The sequence below is a fragment of the Andrographis paniculata genome, unplaced genomic scaffold (assembly GCF_009805555.1).
Source record: "Andrographis paniculata isolate CXL003 unplaced genomic scaffold, ASM980555v1 Contig12END, whole genome shotgun sequence".
In the NCBI taxonomy this organism is placed as follows: Eukaryota; Viridiplantae; Streptophyta; class Magnoliopsida; order Lamiales; family Acanthaceae; genus Andrographis; species Andrographis paniculata.
The window spans coordinates 3,097,747-3,114,516 of record NW_026137402.1 but is presented as its reverse complement, the minus strand read 5'-3'; the positions used below and the strand labels follow the sequence as shown (position 1 = coordinate 3,114,516).

Genomic DNA, 16,770 nt, shown 5'->3' with positions numbered 1-16,770 from the left:
TGCCCTAATAATACATGATGAGGTTCCCGTTTTCTACATCTCCAAACAAAATATTTAATTATTGTTAACTAAGTAGTTATTTTATAAGTGGTAGTATAGTAGCTAGCTAGAAGCTACTATCTAGCCAGGCTCCATCAAATTAATATCGAAATATTATTACTCCCTTAGTTATTATCCTAATTGATATTTCATATTGTTTTAGACAATTAATTTTTTATTATGAGTTGACAAATTTGTATTTTATATTGTATATATATATATATAAGTAAATAAAAATAAAAGAAAAAAAAAGTAAATTTTATGTATATAAAAAAAAATAATAATAATAATTGTTGGACGTTCGAAAGTAAAATATTACTCCCTCCGTCTCATATACTATGTCCACGTTGCTGTTTCTGTCCGTCCCACATACCATGTTACTTTCCTTTTTCGGAAAATGATTACACACTTTAATCTCATTTTAAATTTTTAAATTTTATTTTTTTAAAATTTTAATTAAACTAATTAATTATCTTAATCTTAATTTATAATTATTTATATAGTGTAGCAGACACTGGGACGGAGAGGGTAATTTATAAGCAAAAGGAGTATTATATTTGAGCTAGCCAGCTACCAAACTAAATTGAACAAAGATAGGCAAATCATATATCCCATTTATAGGAGATAGGAATAGGACGGCGCTTTTAATTTAATTTTATGCGCTACAGCTACTGCTGCTTAATTTCCTGATTGTTAGTTTGTTGTGTACTGTTATTACTTACGTACTTGAGATGTCTGTATACTAATAGTAGTCGATGCAAACACGTCTTAAATTGAATTTCCCCATCCCCATCAACAAACCCCCATTATTATTATTATTATTATTATTATTAAATTATTATTGGCGAAAAAAGCATAATATTAATATTAGTAGTTCATAGCTAACAGTCATTAATCCATGTTATTATTGCCTGTCTGTTTATATATGTATGTCTATATGGGTGGAGTATTTGGACAAACTACAGAAAGAGCTAGCAGTAGTAGTTATTCCCAGGTGGTCCGATTGTCGCAGGGGGAGCAAGCTTCTTGCGCAATGTCAGTTATTTGGAGACCCGTGTCGTAAACGACACCGTTCCTCCAGTCGGCGGGCAGCACAGTGTTCTTGGCCCAATACCATTTCCCGTCGTACCCGGCCGTCACCCTAAACCGGAACTGCAGCGCTCCCTCTGGAACCCGGCTCCGGCTTGTGTCCCAAACTGCCCCGTGGTTCCTGCTCATGAACCTCCAACTTGATCCTCCAACCTGACCAGCCATCATCCACCATTAATTTAATTTAATTATATATATATATATATAGGACCGTCTCAAATTTTTTTGGGGTCTGAGCGCAAATAAACTATAGACTCCATGATTAAAATGTATTTTTGAAATAATATCACTTATTGACATTGATTGAACAATACGATTGAACGTGTTCTTTCTGGAAAATGTCAATTTGAGAAAAGAAAATTAAAAGACTATCTGTCTAAAAGTTTAAAAATCGGAAAAGACACAAAGAATACGAAAGAAATAAGAGAGAAGGTGAAGGTGAGGCAGCAGATTTGGTCTGAATCGGTGGTGTCAATGAGATAGCACATGAGGTAAATAAGTGTAGCGTGATTAAGAAAAAAAAAAAAAATTTAATTTAATTTTAAAATTAAATAGAATAATTATAAAAAATATATATATATATAAATTATTAAAATTTAATAATAATAATAAATAATAATTTAAAATATAGACCTCCTGCTATATGAGCCGCCCGTGTGTATATATATTCATCATCATCGAGAAAGCGTACCTGGGCGACATCGACGGTGACGATTTCAGTTTGGCCGCCCTGGTACAAGAACTTGATGGCCAAATAATGGGGCTTCTGGCTCGACTCCTCCACCCGAATCCCTAAATTCTGCTTCTTGCTATACGTACAGGGTACTCTGCAGTGGTCATATACATATATCCAAATTAGTACAATCCATCACTTTCACATAATCCATTGATGTTGATTCATTCCAACCTTTTGTATTCGACGTCAGTAAGGCCAAGCTTGAGGAGGGCCGGGCCCATCCCGGGCTTTGCCATGCCCACAAAAGCTTTGTTGCTCAACACAAACCCTGTCTTGTTCTCATTATTCAAATCCGTCACTATTATCTCACTCCCCTCTTTCCTGCAAATCTTCTCCTCCTTGCATCTCATCTGCACTCCAGACCACCATTCTTATTATTATTATTAGTATTATCTGTCTATATCAACAACAAGAGGAAAAGGACATACCAGAAAGCATGCCCCACAGCCAGCACCTTGCTTGTAAATGGAGGGAGCCGCTGCCGCCAGATAGCCGTTGTTGAATCCCAGCGACAGAGAACCATAACCACAAGCTCCAGCTGCACAGACACAAACACATATACATACAGTCAGTCAGTAAGCACTAAGCAGTCTTCTTAATTCCTAAATCTTTCTTACACGAAAGAGCTCCGTCATTGGAGAAGAAAGCCACTTTGGTTTGGTGCACGCAGCGATCGCACGCCGTTGCAGACGAAGCAAGCACAACCACAGCTATCACCAGGCAAATCGGAAGGAGATGAACAACCATTACGCGCTCCATTTCTCTCTCTCTCAATCTGTGTAGGAATAATTAGCAGGACGAACACAACAGACATAGGTACATACACGTATATATATAAATATGAACATGGTGGTGGAGTCCAGATCAGATCAGAAGAGATGAGACAGAGAGGATCCTGATAATCATCTACATTTATTACCAAAATTAATTAATGATAATGTGAACGTTGTTGGGAGAAGTAGTTGGGCGGGTGGGGACGCGACGACCCTATGCAAACCCTTCTTATTGCTTACCACTTTCATAAGCATAAGCAAAAGCGCGTCCCCCACACCACCGACTTCTCCCATTCCCTAAAAACACAAACACGCTTTTCTGCTTCTGCTGTCTGCCCCCAACAAACAAACAAACAAACAGCTGTTCCTTCTCCAGCTGGACCTATCACACAAACTTCCAATTTTTTACCATAACAGCCAACACATGTTCTGCTTCTGCTGTATTCCATCACAACTGCAGCTTACGACAGGCGCGATTCGAGCTCCTCGCGGGCCTTTTCAAGCGCCTCGACAAGCTTTCCAGGCTCGGTTCCGCCGGCCTGAGCCATATTAGGCCTCCCACCACCTCTACCGCCGCAGAGCTTCGCGATTGCTCCTATGAACTTGCCTGCTTCTATCCCGACACTCACCACTCCTGGACTGAATGCCGCAATCAAGGATACGCGTTTGCCATCCGGGCAGGAACCCAAAACCACGGCTGCTGGATCGCCCAATCTATCTATCAAGTATTCGGCAGCGCTCTTCAGTGCATCCGCCTCCATATCCTCCATGCTCTCAACCAGCACCCTGCATAAAAAAATTTACGTTGGGGCTTTAGTTTCATTTTTGTTTCAACGATCACCCGATGCTGATTGGGTCGCGCTTACCTTGTCTTTGTGGAAGATCCAACTGTGACTGCATTGCTTGTAATGGATGACGCTTTGTAAATTGCTGCTTTCGCACGAGCAGCTGATACTTCATTTCTGGCTTCGCGTACATCTTTCAAGAGATTATTTACTCTAGTTGTCACATCTTCTGCATTCACCTGCAACATGACGACATTAATATCATCTACAGAACTAAAAACAGAGGAAGGACATAATTACAATAACCCACAGAACAGAGGATTACAATTTTCCCAAATTTCTCAACCGGGATGCAGGAAGGAAAGGCATCATAACTTTCAAGAGAATGTTAATATAGCATAAATTAGAAACTCAAATTTTGAAAAGGAGCTTCTCAAAATCCATACTTTGAGAGTGGAGCAAAGCTGCTTGAGGTAGTTATCTCTGGTGCAGACGTAGTCAATAAAAGCATCACCTGCCACAGCTTCAATGCGTCTTATTCCAGATGCAATTCCCTGTTCGGAAATTATTTTGAAGCCACGTATCTCAGAAGTGTTGCTAACATGGGTACCACCACAAAGCTCCATGGATACACCAGGAACATCCACCACACGTACCTAAGGAGTATAAACACATTAAGCGGCCATAACACAAAGTATGCTTATTTCAGTTATCCTGGGAGATCAGAATGGTAAGCAACCAGAGGTAACTCTACAAAAGGCAATAAAGTACTGCCATCAACACTCAAACTTCAAACCCAAGGACACTTGATGTGCATATATTATATGTTATCCATCAATTTTATATAAAATTCATGCACAGTCAATGACATAAAGAATATCTAGCAACTAAACCAGGCAAGCCATTTTGAAAAGTTGGGGCCGGAAAGAAAACATAGTAAGAATGAACCTGCTCTCCATATTTTTCACCAAACATCGCAATAGCTCCAGCCTTCTTTGCATCAGCAAGAGGCATTACTTTTGTTTCAAGCAGTGTTGCATCGCCAATCCACTGATTAACTAGCCGTTCAATTTCCATAAGCTCATCTTCACGAAGTGACCTACTGAAATTGAAATCAAACCTGAGGCGATCGAAGGCCACCAAAGAGCCAGCTTGAGATGTTTCCTGGCCTATTACTTGCTTAAGGGCCGCTTGGAGTAGATGTGTGGCAGTATGATGGACCTGCAAAATACAAGCAAAGACCTTACATTTGAACTATAACATGAAGACAGCAGTGAAAACGTGGCGAGTTTATTCAGTAGTTAACACACAATAGATGAAAATTCACACCTTTGCTCCTTGCCTCAGACTTGCATTCACTTCAGCCTCTATTTCTAGGCCTAAATCTAAATGACCTTTTGTGACCTTTCCTTTGTGGATATATTTATTACCCAAAGATTTTTGGACGTCTCTGATCTCCACAACAGCTTCCCTACCATTCCCTGACTCCATTGCATAGAGAAAGCCATGATCCCCAATTTGCCCACCAGATTCAGCATAAAATGGAGTCCTGTCTAACAGCACTTCAACTTCATTCCCTTCAGTAACCTGCCCCACTGGTTTACCCTTTACTAACAAACCCTCAACTACTGCTTTACTTGAAAGAGTACTGTAGCCAAGGAATTCAGTATCGGGAATGCTTTCTGCGAGCTCTGATCCAGTTTCAACAGAAAGTTTGACAGTATTATGTGCAGCCTGAGATTGGCGCCTTTGGTTCTCCATTTCAACGTCAAAGCTATCCATGTCTATACCAACACCACACTCATCAGCCACTTCTTTTGTTATCTCCACCGGAAACCCATATGTATCATATAGAAGAAAGGCATCCTTGCCAGATAGGCAAGGTACAGTTCCATCCATCCGAGCACGGGACAATGCATCAGCTAACATTTGTTCAAGAAGCTTTTCACCTCTTTCAAGTGTTGACACAAACCGAAGTTCCTCTCTTTTCAATTCGTCAAGGATGCGGGATGATCTTGTCTTTACATCTGAATCTATGTCAGTGCTTAGCTTGATAACTTCTTCTGCAAGTACTGGCAAAAATGCACCTTCCAGGTCACCCATACCATTCCCCTTTATACCCAGTAGCCTGCCAGTTCGAACTGTCCTTCTGATGAGACGCCGAACCACATATCCTCGCCCAATGTTTGATGGATATACTCCATCTGATATAAGATAAACTATTGCACGCATGTGATCTCCAATTATCTGAATAGATGAGATTTTGGTGAATTAATTTTTTTGAAAAAAAAAAAAAAAAACATCTCAAAGAAAGATTTGCGAACAGATAACTCCACAGACAACTTACCCTAAGATGTGTTTTTGTAGATTCATTGGAAAGTGAATATGATACACATGCTAACTCTGAGGCCTTCTGTATGATAGGAAACATTAAATCTGTCTCATAGTTGTTTGGAACCTGCAAAAACAAACACCATGGAATCTAGTATGAGAACAGCGGGAGCTGGGCCATTAAATGGAAAATTTAAGATTTACACAATAAGACTGAAAGACTCATACTAGTTACAAGAGAAAGCCATGTGCTCCGCTAAAATTTACTTTGGTGCCAGCATGCTTCAGAAGGTGCAGACATAATTTTTGGGGGGATTTTAGCGACTGATTTTATAATAAAAGCATCAAAAACTGATACAGCTTGTTATAACATTCTGTGCAGACAACTACCTGTTGAAGAATACGAGCCAGGCGCTCCAGGCCTAACCCAGTATCAATGTTCTTCTGTTTTAAGGGTTCAAGAGACCCATCATCCTTTCTATTGTATTGCATGAAAACAAGGTTGTAGAACTCCATAAACCTCACATCATCTCCAAGATCCTGTTATTCGATAAAATAAAACAGTTGACAGCAAAAGAAACATAAAATGGTTCAAATAATTTATCATAATTTTGACGAATGCTTACAACATCTGAATATCCTCTTTCAGTTTGGAAATCATAATAAATTTCAGAGCAAGGGCCGCAGGGACCGGTTGGTCCACTTGTCCAGAAGTTGTCCTCTTTCCCAAGTCTCACAATGCGGTTTGCAGGAATTCCTATCTGCAAAAATAGATGTAAAAATCACTGTGAATATCGTCTTGATAATTTCTTGAAAAGAGACAACTCAAAAGTACCACACAACAGCGAAAAGATTTGAACAAATTCGTAAAATAGAAACCAATAAGGTATAGGCAAATATCCATTTGTTGCTTGATTTCATTGAGCAGGAGATGGATTTTGTTAGAAAGTACATTTATTAACACATTATCCAATTTTCAATAAGAAGCTGTAAGCTGCACCTACCTCATCATGCCATATTGCAAAAGCTTCATCATCTTCTTCATACACACTAATCCATAATCTGTCAGCAGGCAATCCAAACCTACACAAAATTACACAAACATAACCATAGTAACATCATATCCCATAGCTCATCAAAAGTTTGATAATCAAGATAAAAATGACACCTTTCATTACCAACACTCACAAATTTAAGTTTGAGTGGAGAACAAAGACACATCTTAGTGCTCATTGAAGATTTTAATTTCTTTAGAGTGACAGAACATCTTAATTCCAATTCAACACCAACACCTAAAAAGCTTATGCTAGTTGACCCCTTTCATTTTCAAACAAAATAAAATTATTCACATGTATAATTTAGAGTCTCAGAATTTCTGATTGCTTCAGAAACAATTCTTAAGAAGGGAATTAGTTGCGAAAGTGAGAAACAACTTAGGAAAATAAAGAGAGGTATCAACAGAGAGCAAATTTAATCTGTAAGTTCAATGAAGGGAGATGTTGGGATTTTTATATTTTAAAACAGATAGAAGGGGATACTTCGTTATCATAGACTATCAAAGGATTTCAAAGCATACTGGCACTAAAGTAAGCTTAATTCTAGTGTCATCAGGTAAGGAATTCATAATGTTTTCTATGATATGATGTTAACACGTACTCCACAGTTGAAAGCTCCCAGGCCCACTTTATAGCATCGTGTTTGAAGTAATCCCCAAAACTAAAATTTCCAAGCATCTCAAAGAATGTTTGATGCCGAGATGTTCGACCTACATTATCAATGTCATTTGTGCGGATGCATCTTTGTGAAGTTGCTGCTCGAGGCACTTCTCTGGGAACCTAATACAAAATAAATGACCAAGTTGATTCAGAAATTTAAACCAGCATTAAGTATTTGAAACTTCATAGACCTAATAAAGATTTCTAGCAACATGTGAAATCTATATGAATTTGCAATTGTTTTGGACAAAGAGATGCACCCTCTTTTAACAACATGCAACTGCCCCGAAATCATTTTATATCGAAATATAAATGCAAATGGATCGGTAACATAGAGAAAGCATATAGGATCTGGAAATGTTATTATGTTTACTCAATAGTTATAAGACTAAAAGTTAAAGTTTATGTAATCAGTAAAGATGCAGGATCCCTCAACCCAAAGTATAAATAAACAAATATATATATATATATGCATACATGAGCATCAAAGAAACCATATTGAGACATATCTGCATATATTAAAAAGAACACGGATACCCCCACAAAGAAACAAGAAGAGAGATGAAAGCAAATATTTAGAGCAACAGTGGCTTAATTAGTCAGACTAGCCACCCAACCATAGGAAAAAGGTAGTAGCATTCATGTGCTCCAGAACCATATTAAGCAAAGAAAATTTAGGAAACCATCACCTTTTATATTCCATAATAAGATAATGAACCCTTTTGCTCTCATTCATTTCATATTCATGGACCTAAAGTTATAAGTACCTTCCCAAGGAATATAGGCTTGAACTGAAGCATGCCAGCAATTGTCAACAGTACTGTTGGATCCTCTGGGACAAGAGAAGAACTTGCAAGAACTTTGTGGCCCCTTGCAGCGTAAAATTCAAGAAATCTTTTACGGATAGAGTCACCACTTATGGAAGTATTTGATCGTTCACCTTCCACAAGATCCTCTGTCAAAGGCTGTGCTGAAGCTAAAAGAAAGATTGTATTCACATTCTGCAGTTTCCCAAGGCCAAGAAAACAAGTTTGAGTTGCCGCCATTGGATTTACAGATATATTTACCTCTTGTAGTGAAAAGTTTCAATCTCTTTATATTTCTTAATCTACAGTGATCCACCAATGCTAGAGTTTGAATGAGACCTCTATTGCCTCTAGAACCTGTATTTAAATTGTTACCATCATCATGCGTACACAAGAAATGAAATGTAAGTGCAAATAAAAATAGGTATAAATTAATCCTGGCTCCTGTTTTGCCTATTATAAGTTGTAATATGCTTGCATTTTCACATTGCACTCCGTAATATCAAATCATATTTGAACTTGCTTACAAGTAGAGCATAAATGCAGAAGATAGAGGTATGTTTTGGACTAATTTATCTCAATGAATCAAGCTCATCTAAAAACTTATGATTTCTATTGTGACAATGCCAAAACTATCCTGAGTAAATAAAAGTTACATAGTCAAATCACAAATGTACTTGACAGAAGTAAAAAGAACAAGATCAAGAAGGATTACTACTAAATGAGAACTCAAAGAAAATTAGTATGGAGAATTTTGGAAGCAAAATCTACTCCAGTAGCAAAACTCAACAAAATCTCCAAAGCTTCGGTTTGATAGATAATCACAAGCTAGTTTAGGATAACGTTTAATGGCCAACTGATGATATCTCAATTCTTACCAAATATGAGAGAACTAATAATAATTGAGAAGATGTTACATTAATTGTTACTTCAATTCATCCAATCTTACCTTCTAAAACAAATGAAATCGAACACCTATTTTCTTTTAAAGTATCACGTCTAAAACTATATCGGGATTCAAAATATCTCATCAATCACCAATTTATATCCATCAAACCTATTCAAAATCAAACTTTTACTTATTTCTTAAAACACCAAAACACCTCCAAACAAACATCTAACAAAAGCCTCTAAAAAAAGCCACTCTCTACGATTCTCAAGAAGTACAGTATATAAAAGAAAATAGAAACGCCACGAAGAAGACATGTAAAATGAAATATATATATATATATATATATAAAGTTGGCTTGCCCAACATGAACTACTTTTAAGAAAACTGGTAATCTGGAGCGATTAATAAACTTGATATCAATGTTCAACAACGAGAAGCAAACATCGGCCGAATTCCGTCAAGGCGAAACCAAATTGACAAAACGAGGAATAAGTAAAAGTAGACAACCGTCAATACTGTACAGAAACGCAAAAGAAAAGCGATTGCTACCATGGGTAAAAGGAGAGCTAAATCTTGAAGTGGAGAAGGGCAGTAGGAATTTGGCGCCACATCTGGTATGCATAGAAATGGGGAGTATGGAGCCTCCCATCATCTGTTGGTACTTTGGCAATGTCTCTGCTCCGTCCCCGACGACCGTTACGTAACTGTAAAAGAAGGGAAGAGCAGAGTTCTAGCAAGCAGGATAAACCTGCCTTTCGAGATATGGCAGATTCATCTCCACACCACAACAATCGCACTACGCCACACAACTTCTGTTTTATACTTTATGGGCAGATACTGCACATATGGGCCTGAGCCCATTTTCTTATGCGTCTTCTCCATCACCACCTACCTGCCATTTATCTCGCCTGGATTTATTACACCTCCAGATAGATTTTCTTTTTTAGGGTTTATTATCTGAGCCCAATGCAAACTCAAGAATTCAGAGTGGTTTCTCCTCGTTTGTTTGTGAAAATATCATTATTAATTATGGTGACCAAGAATGGCAGCCCTTGTATTGAATACATTGTTTGAGAATGTCTAAATCCATTATCAAAAAGTAAAGACACATGGCAAAGGCAAAGACTCGTGACTTTCAGTAAAAGAATCCCCATACCGCCATACATGTCCCACACAAGCTTCATTCATTTTCTTTGCGGGAATGGAGTAATAGGACACAGTTCAGTATCAGTACAAACAAAGAAGAAGAAGATAACAGACCCTTAAGCTGAATTTTTTAGAAGAAGAAGATAACAGACTCTTAAGCTGAATTTTTTTTCTTCAAAAAAAAAAAGTCCATTCTTTTTCTTTCTAATCAATCTCCAGTTTCCACTGCACACAGACAAACAGACAAAGAAATCCTAATGGTAAACACAGGATTCGTGCTTGGTGAGATTAAGGGGCTTCCCCAGATGCTTGCCTCTCAGAGTCAATTCACATAAGATGCTCCTGTAGAACTTTGTCTTCACCAGCTTCCCCAAAATGTACGCCCTCGATCTCACCACAAATGTCAGATTCAACGGCACAGATACGCTCTGCAGAGCTTCTTCTCTTTCAGCACTATTGCTACTCGTAAGCAGCGGAATCCCTCCGTACAGTGGAACCTGTTTCCCCTCCACCACTGCTATCACTTTCCTCCCACTCTTTCTGGATTGATAAAACTTTTTCATCTGTTTAATTATTTATTAATCAAGGAGAAAGTGATTAAATAAGAACCCAGTCAGTCACCATAAACAGCATTATCAATGAAGCAAACTCCAACACTTACGTTCCCAGACGCAACTTTAAGATCGGAATAATGGAGCTCGAGAGGGGTGGTAGTGACGTGGACGCCAAAGAAGGTGGCAGGATTCCGGTAGATGATCCTGACCGTCGAATTTAACGTTAGCATATCGGTCGGGACACCGGTGGCATCCATCCCCGCTTGAACAAAGAAATTCTCGAACACGATGTTCTGTACGCAAGACATCCAAAAAATTAGTCAGCTGCAGACAGGGAGATAGGACCACTGCAAATCCAATTAATTTTGACAGCAACCCAACGAGTCTCGTCCTATTCCAGTTTAAGATATCGATGCAATCCACACTTGAGCCTAATTACTTGAAAGGTTTCATAATATTGCAAGAATTCGTATTATTTATTTTATGCAGATATCAAACCCCACCACGTGAAGACTGAATCAACAAAAAGTTACTCATTGGGAAAAACAGCTGGGAAGAAGACTGGTTTCTTACTTAGAATTTGAAATGCTGCAGCAATGTAATGTATTCCATCAAACAAGAAAGATACACCATAAACAACATTCAAGATCCTTTTTTTTCTTTAAAATAGGAAAACGGATTGGTTGCTATAATGATTAAAAACTGTTTCTCTAGTTTTCTTCTACGTTTCTCCAGATTTATAGAATATTCATGAAGCCCCTAGCTCTCCTCATTGTGAGTCAAGAAACTAAAAATCAAAACTTGCAGAGAGAGAGAGAGAGACCTTGACGATGATCTTGGGTTTGTAAGGCAAACTAGCTGCCCAAAGAATCAAGGAAAATATGGTAAAGAGAAGGAGAAAGCAGAAGAGAAAACAGAGGACATAAAACTTGAGTTGGGCAGCATCCTTGGCGGGATCTTCCCCATCATTTTCAGCAGCATCCAAGTCGTCGGCGTCGTCCCCAACCTCGTCGTACTTTCTCTGCATCCTGAGCCATCCGCCGCCGGCTAGGGCGAGGGCTCTGGGGTTCTTTAAGGAGGCGGAGAATCTGGAAGTTGAAGACTCGCGGGAGTGGTGGATGGGTGAACAGTGGTAGTGGAAATGGTGGGTGGGAGAGGCGAAAGGGCTGGAGCCATAGGACATTTTCTCGAGGTCGTGGTGCAGCTGCAAGGAGTGGGAGGGGCTCTGGACGTAGTACAAGGGACGGCGCGGGGAGCGGGGAGGGGTGGAGGCTTCGATGCTGCACGTGACATCGGAGTCGGACTTCACGTGCATTCCCATTCCCATTCCCTGTTAGTTGCGGGAAGGAGGAGCTTTATAGTCCAGACCAGTTCCCTCCGAAGTTTGGCTTGCAGTCACAGTTGCAGTTGCAGAAGACAAGAGAAAGAGAAGAGGAAGGAAGAGTAGAGAAGAGGGTCCAAAGCAATACTGTGTGTGATGGAGAAAAGAAGGGAGGAGAGAATGGTACTGTTACTGCTACTATTTAGTAATGAATGCAGGAGGAGGAAGAGGAGGAGGAGGGAAACGGGGGAGTGGGGGCCTCTTCATCATCGTCATCATCAACCCTAATTCTAGGGAATGGATGGATGGGATTGTATGATGTATGTTGGTGTATTGGTTCTTTTTGTGAATTCCGAGGTAAGAAAACGGGTTGGGTTAATTGTAATATCCACTTGTAATTAAATTGTATTGTAAGCTTAGCGTAAAGGGCACACTTGCGCTCCTCCTCCCATGGGCAGGGCTCCACTCTGCTCTGCTCTCTCTGTTGTATTGTACGATCGATGATCCACCAAAAGCCAACGACCATTACGAAGAAGAAGAAGAGTGGGTTTTGTTATGATTTAGATACAGGTTTGAACTGAACTGAGCTCAACTGAAGAAGAGGAGAAGAATGTCCGGGCATCGGGGTCCCTGGACTGGATCTCATCTCAAACCACGTTAGCTTAGCTTTATTGGGAGCGATGAGATGCGATGCAATCCGTTGGGCTGGGCTGGACTGGACTGGGCTTGCTTGGGATACTGTGAAAAGGCTGCCTCACAGCCTGCCCTGCCGTCCACGTAAGAAGGAGGTACAAGTATGTTTAAAAGCTTTTAAAAATTTCGGGTGCGTTAACTTTTTGGGGTTTGATTCTTTAAGTCGTGTGTTGGACATCGACTTTTTAAGTTTGGTTTTTATTTAAATTTTAATATATATTTAAATTTTTGTATTTAGATTTAATTTTTGTTTGAAATACAAATACAAACAAACACAGCAATAGAGCTGCAGCATGCAGCTCTATCTATCGGCAAGAGCAGCTCGCTGTACAAATAGTGAGAGCCAATTTGGAACTGTTTACTGTGCAAACAGTCAGCTCTCTCAGCAATAAACATATTTTTTATTTTTAGTTTTGGTTATGAATATTAAAAGTTTTGAATTGAGATAATTATTTAATACTATATTTATATATGTATTAATGCGATATTTTAAATAGAAAATTAAATTATAGGGTAATATAATAAATAAAAAATAGATGTTTTATTTAATATTTTTTAAAAAAACATTGGAATAATAAAAACATATGAAAAATTGTACAAGTAAACACACGGTTTACTACTCCATTTAATATTCCATTCATCGAGTATATGTTTCTTTAGTTCAAATTCAAAGCACATCTTTTATTATTTTTATCTGTTATATTCAAAAGTATCTTTTTGTAAAGAATATGGTGAGTGACAACCCAAATGTAAGCCTTCATGCATTGATTGTGAGACGTGCGTGTGGACGGGAGTCTGTATAAATTTACTGTGCAAAAAAGTATGCAATTGAGCTTATGAAAGGCAATACCACAAAGCAATTTACAAGATTGTATGACTCTTGTGCCGCCGTATACAAATACATCAAATACAGTAGTTGCATATTTGATGTTGATCGTGGTAGCAATCCATCGGTGATAGAATGATGTATTATTGCTTGGCAAGTTTGAGAAATGGATTTTTGGATGGATAGAGAGGAATCATAGGGTTAAACGGGTATCTACAAAGCTTAATTTCTTAAAGTCATTGGGAGAGATCCTAACAAGAATATTTATCCAATTGTCTCTGCTTTTGTTGAGAATGAGAAGTTCGAGACATAACATTGGTTTCTTGAGCAGCTTATGGGGGATTTGGACAATCGGAGAGATGGAGAGTGAATTTTTATTTTAGATAGACATAAATAACTAGTTAAAGTAGTATAATTTCCCAACATATATGATAATCAATACAATTTGCAAGAGTTCAAAAGGCAAAAGAATACAAAATTTATGCAATCAAATCTTGAAATTCAGTGGATTAATTCAAAGCAATTAAGCATGCCCAAAAAAAGAAAATGGATAAAATCAAAAGTTGAAATCAAACACCACAAAAGAATTCACATTCTTACATTCAACATAAACAAAGATGAAAGAAAACAAACAGATTAATAATCAAAAATAGTGTCATATAAAAGGAATAACAACAAAAATCAATAGTCAAAAGAATTTTTAATGCACAGCCATATGCAATAAAAAGAATTCTTTTTTTTGCATTCGTCCCTTAATAAATGTTGAATTAAAAATCAACACTTTGAGGGTGTTCTTACATTCCAATTTGAGGTACTTGACTTTCTTCATATTTATGATAAAATTGACATAAATATCTTGCGCTAATTTAAGTTTAGATCAAGATGTGTTAAGAAATAGAATAAAATTAGAAACTTTGAAATAAAGCCTAAAAGAGAAATTTTAACATATTTTACGGAGCGAATCAAATCTCCAATGATGAAAGAAATTATATCGTCTAAGAGTTGGAGTATAGATTTAAGTGAGCGAGAGTGAGTTAAGGAGGCATGAATTGTATCTTTTAGATTGTTTGCCGGAGAGATTAATATAGGTAAGATTCAACTACCAAGGAGGAAGCGATTCAGAGACGACAGGGAGCGAGTCAGAAAGATTGTCTGTTACACATAGACTGGAACATTTGATTTTCGACACGACAATTTAAGTGAATAATATTATATAAAATAAATTGTAAATTAGATGATGTAGTGAGAGAAATATATATATATTATTTATACGTTGTTATGAGATACAATATAGTTAATTATTTTGCATTTTAAATATATTGCATGATATATAAAAAAAAATTGAAATAAAAAATATTTTTAAATATTAATATAAGACTGGAGAATATTTTTATTGCTCTCATCTAGCACCATAATTACATTGGGTGTGTTCCTTTACACCAAGTTTGGCCAAATCCATGGGACAATTACCGTGCACAGTGGTTCAAGCGCCAAATCATGGCTACTTGCAATTTGGTGGTGAGATGGGGTGCAAAGTGTCATAGGCTGTTGTCGTAGTGTGTTTGTTTGTTTGTTTTTTTTTTATATATATATATATATATATATATAAAATGGTTTGCACGGTCGTGCAAATTATGTGACAATTTAATTATTTGATTATTTTAATAATTATGATTTAATAAAAAAAATATATATAATATGTATATCATTTTTTAAATAAAATTTTATATAATACAAATAAATAAAAATTATAAAAGATTTATATATGATTAATATAAATTAGTATTCAAATCACACTACTGTTAATTTTATAAAGGAAAAAATTAATTATGTTTTCAATATAATTAAAATTTATCAATTTTAGTCTCAATATAAACAACTCATCAATTTTAGTCTCGATAAAAACAATTTCAATCAATTTTGGTCCAATATAAACAATTTCAATCAATTTTGGTCTCACTGTTAAAAAAACTAACGGAAATTATGACATAACTTGGCAGTTGACCTGGAAACTACACAGTTATATACAATTATACACGGTCATGGTCATGTATATTTCAGTGTCTAATTATCCATAACCATATATAATTCTACATGGCCGTGTATCCTTTTGTGTTGGTCTAAAATTTTAATTTTTTTTGTCATATTTTAAATTTTTTTTAATTTATAATAGTTGGCATAGTTAAAATGGAAAAAAAAAATCAATAATAATCATAATATAATTAAAATATATCAATTTTAGTTCAAATATAAATATTTATCAAATATGTTCTTTGGAAGATTTTGTCTAAAATTCTACTATTTACCAAAAAAAATTTTCTTGCAAACATCCAATTATTGTATTTAAATAACAAACTAATTTTTATTACTACTATAATATACAAAATTAAAAAAAAAAAATTGTGTAATTTGATGTTTGTAAGAAGAAATACTTTTTTTATGAATAAAAGAATTTTAAATAAAACCTTTCAAAAAATATATTTTTATACTCCTTCCGTCCCAAACAAGGTGCTACATTTAAGTTGGGCACGGAATTTTAGGTGAGAAATATTAAGTAGGATAATTGAGTAATTAGGCAATGTGATGGAGAGAGAAGTGTATATTTTATTTTATTTTAATTAGGGTGATGTGGTGGAATAAAGTGTGGGGTATAGATTGAGTATAATTAATTATTTTCTAATTTAGAAATGTTGCAAGGTGTTTGAGACATACCAAAAATGAAATGTTACGCTGTGTTTGGGATGGAGGGAGTACTTTTTTATATTTGAATTAAAATTGATAAATTTTAATTATATTATGATTACTATTGATTTTGTCTATTTTAACTATATTAACTATTTTAAATTCAAAATATTTTTTTTAAAAAAAAATATAACAAAAAAATAAAATTTTAGACTAAAACAGAAATGTACACAGTCGTGTAAAATTATACATGGTTGTGTAACAATATGGTCATGTATAATTATACACTGAAATATACATTGACGTGTACATACATTGAAATATACATGGTCGTGTAACAACATGACCGTATATAATTTTATATGGTCGTGTACTTTACGGG

At 36.5% G+C, this 16,770-nt stretch overlaps 3 protein-coding genes across 5 annotated transcripts; all 3 read right to left on the bottom strand.

Moving 5' to 3' along the window:
* Positions 1 to 921: 921 nt before the first annotated feature.
* LOC127252333 (expansin-like A3) lies at positions 922 to 2,776 on the bottom strand. The gene is made up of 5 exons (XM_051276475.1): positions 2,482 to 2,776; positions 2,293 to 2,402; positions 2,036 to 2,214; positions 1,820 to 1,955; positions 922 to 1,281 (listed from the first exon to the last, which is right to left on the bottom strand). The coding sequence occupies exons 1-5, from the start codon at positions 2,621 to 2,623 to the stop codon at positions 1,024 to 1,026; spliced, it is 825 nt and encodes a 274-aa protein (XP_051132432.1). The 5' UTR covers positions 2,624 to 2,776; the 3' UTR covers positions 922 to 1,023.
* On the bottom strand, positions 2,758 to 9,964 carry LOC127252318 (alanine--tRNA ligase, chloroplastic/mitochondrial). Of its 3 annotated transcripts, none has more exons than XM_051276443.1 (13): positions 9,716 to 9,964; positions 8,536 to 8,631; positions 8,236 to 8,444; positions 7,410 to 7,588; positions 6,758 to 6,836; positions 6,380 to 6,514; positions 6,144 to 6,293; positions 5,770 to 5,880; positions 4,752 to 5,669; positions 4,371 to 4,643; positions 3,869 to 4,078; positions 3,504 to 3,661; positions 2,758 to 3,423 (listed from the first exon to the last, which is right to left on the bottom strand). In XM_051276443.1, the coding sequence occupies exons 1-13, from the start codon at positions 9,816 to 9,818 to the stop codon at positions 3,099 to 3,101; spliced, it is 2,946 nt and encodes a 981-aa protein (XP_051132400.1). In that variant the 5' UTR covers positions 9,819 to 9,964; the 3' UTR covers positions 2,758 to 3,098. The 3 variants fall into 3 exon arrangements, with proteins under 3 accessions (XP_051132400.1, XP_051132410.1, XP_051132420.1); XM_051276453.1 differs by having other exon boundaries at positions 8,236 to 8,438; XM_051276463.1 differs by lacking the exons at positions 8,536 to 8,631; positions 9,716 to 9,964 and having other exon boundaries at positions 7,523 to 7,588; positions 8,236 to 8,380.
* Positions 9,965 to 10,281: 317 nt separating this feature from the next.
* Positions 10,282 to 12,501, bottom strand: LOC127251711 (uncharacterized). Its single transcript, XM_051275542.1, has 3 exons — positions 11,690 to 12,501; positions 10,974 to 11,159; positions 10,282 to 10,875 (listed from the first exon to the last, which is right to left on the bottom strand). Exons 1-3 carry the CDS (start codon positions 12,191 to 12,193, stop codon positions 10,567 to 10,569), a joined length of 999 nt encoding a protein of 332 aa, XP_051131499.1. The 5' UTR covers positions 12,194 to 12,501; the 3' UTR covers positions 10,282 to 10,566.
* Between the last annotated feature and the right edge of the window lie 4,269 nt (positions 12,502 to 16,770).